Source organism: Brassica oleracea, chromosome C4 (genome assembly GCF_000695525.1).
Source record: "Brassica oleracea var. oleracea cultivar TO1000 chromosome C4, BOL, whole genome shotgun sequence".
NCBI lineage: Eukaryota > Viridiplantae > Streptophyta > Magnoliopsida > Brassicales > Brassicaceae > Brassica > Brassica oleracea.
Genome location: NC_027751.1, coordinates 45451046 through 45453809, shown reverse-complemented (window position 1 = coordinate 45453809; position 2764 = coordinate 45451046). Strand labels below are relative to the sequence as shown.

Below are 2764 nucleotides of genomic sequence, written 5' to 3'. Positions count from 1 at the left end.
TGCATCTGTTCTCGAGTTTGTTGAGTTCGCAAGCTCTTGGTGGCATTATAAGAATCATGTTCGTGCCATAGAAGCTGTTCTTTATGATTGGAACTTCATGCAACGACCTCTTAACTTGATTCCACAGCTTATCAACCACATATGTGTTGCTTCTCCATTTATGAACGTCTAGAAGATTCATCCCTTCAACATGGTCACCTGCGAGTAGCTTAAGTATTGCGTACAAATACTTACCTCTCTTATAGTTTTTTGTTGCTGTGATCTTGAGGTGCCTCATTCCTTTGGTACGATCATGTAAAGCAAAGAGATGCTTTACTCCTTCTATGTAATGTGCCTCACGATTGCCATACCTAAGGCAAAACTTCATCTCATCTTTGTAAGAACATAGAGTTCGCAGTGGATGGTTGGCGAGGCCCCTCAAACGCGCATGTCTGAAGATGTTTCTGCACTCCTTGTCTGTAACCTCGTATGGCTAGGAACGAATACATCGGTGGACGTCGGCAATGGTGTACTCTCTTGCACGGCTCAACCTTGACAGGAGAGGGGGGTGTCTCTCTGATTTTTTAGGTTTGCGATTTTGGATAATCATATGCTTAGACATGATTGTTGTTTTGTTTTGTGTATGGATGATGATATTAGCAAATGGAAGTTGATTTATATAGTGATGGCATGCATCAAGATATTAATAGAGTTGTTCATGCCTTTTGATATACTGGGTGTTTATTGTCATTATAACTGTTAATGGTGAATTTAAGAGTGTATTGATCATGCTTTTATACGTTAGTGTGTGAGCTAATTATCTTTAATTATTATTAATATATATATTTTTTTTTGAGATAGATGGCGAAAGTAGTACTTAGCAGTTATAGAAATTTCATTTGTAGCCCATAATATATATGCCCTGATTTCATATAGATTCTTTTTATTCTTAGTTTTCGTTTGACTTCAGAAGTATTAACGCTATGATTGATTTTTTTTAATAGGAATACATAATTTATTTATTATCGTGGAGATAAGAAGAGTAAGTTTTTTAAAACCATAAGTCAATTTATAATTATCAGAACGTATATATATACATATATATATACTGATGATTTACTATGTATATTTATGTTATGATTAATACACAACGTAACAGTAGAGTTACTTCTTAACGAATCAGTGTTAGTGGGAAAACCAATATCTTACACCTAACGTATATTGAATCATGGTTCTCTTGTTAATTCCAATTTTTTATGGTTTTACGTATTCTTACTATTAGAAATTCGTATATGTATCTTGGTAAATGGAAATCTAAGTAAAAAATCGAAATATTTGAACGTTCACGATATTTTCAATATGAATAAAGATAATCAAATTTTTTATTTACTGAATAATTATACTAACATAATATGTATCGTTATGTATGATGTGTCGTTTATTTATAATAAGCTTTATATTGATTCTACATAAATTTAGTATGTAGCGGTATGTATATATGAAAAAATATCCCTTTTACAATATAAGTTGACGTGGTATGCGTGGTATGTCATAATGTTGATTTTGGGTCTTTAAAGTCTCAAGCCCAGCACGAAGTATTATAACCCATGACTGATACGAATAAGTGATACGGCGCGTTTCAATGAAGCGGGACACGTGTCGTGTCTGTAGCAAACGACTTTCCACGTGGCATCACAGGAGGATCACCAACATCTTTATATATATAAAGATTACACAATTAAAAATACCACGTCAAACTCTGTGTTTCGCTCCCTCGTCGGTTCCTTTCTAACTGTAAGTTCACCTACCTTAGTTCGTTTGCTCCTTTCTTCGATTGTTCTGAACTTGTGACCTTAATCGACAAGTTTGTGGTTCGATCTAAAACCTTAATATATGTCTGTCCAACGAGTCTCCACGGATTCAATAAGCAGTCTCCTAGATGAGGTTCTTGGCAAAGTCCTGTCCCTGCTTCCGACAAAGCAAGCAGCTTCCACATCGGTTATGTCCAAAAGGTGGAGGAATCTGCTTTCTCTCGTAGACAGCCTCGATCTGAGCGACGACGCAACTGCAACTGGTGATCCACGTGGCTTCCCTGACTTCGTCGACAAAACACTAGCTCTGTTGCGCAATTCCTCAATCATCAAAAGATTCTCTTTGCGCTGTGAGCACACTCACGACGCTTCTCGAGTGGACAATTGGATCCGCACTGTCCTGGAGCGAAGAAGCTTCTCGGAACTTCACTTAGAGAGCGAGTATATCCACGTTATAGAAACAAAGTCCTTCGCGAGCGACACGCTCGTCAAGATGAGGAAGAAAAAGATGATGATGATGATAGTGTTTCTGGTGAGGAAGATGCTATAATTGAAGATGAGGATGAGTATGATGACGACGACGATGATGATATTTTGCCTGATGTTACGAATTTGGTTGCAGGAATAATCAATGTTAAAACTCTTCACTTGTCTCTGATAAGCCTTGGAGAGTGTACTATACAAGGAGGAATAAGCAAGAGAAGGATACAGAAGAGGAAAGGAGCGTCTCAGCTGACGTGGACTCAGCTCAGTAACAAGATAAGGTCGTTAGTGGCAGTTACGGACGTTGAGTTAGTTGAGTTTGTTATCGAGTATAAATAGTAGATCGTAAAGATAGAAGAGGAGTTTTTGAGTACATAGTAAAAGGATCTAAGAAGTGAGGTCTTGATCAGTGGCTTGTATCTCTGAGCTGTAGAGAACAAGAGAGGGAGGTTGGGCGGAATCTTAATAAAATCACTATCATTCTCTTATCA

The 2764-nt window shown here is 37.4% G+C and overlaps 1 protein-coding gene across 1 annotated transcript in view; it reads left to right on the top strand.

The window, feature by feature from the left end:
• The first annotated feature begins 1872 nt into the window (after nt 1-1872).
• LOC106339023 (F-box/LRR-repeat protein At2g29930-like) overlaps nt 1873-2764 on the top strand; it is a 5398-nt gene continuing 4506 nt past the window's right edge. The window contains exons 1-2 of the mRNA XM_013777860.1: nt 1873-2053; nt 2146-2457. Of these exons, the coding sequence (XP_013633314.1) occupies nt 1873-2053; nt 2146-2457 (493 nt within the window). The remainder of the gene's footprint in view (nt 2054-2145; nt 2458-2764) is intronic.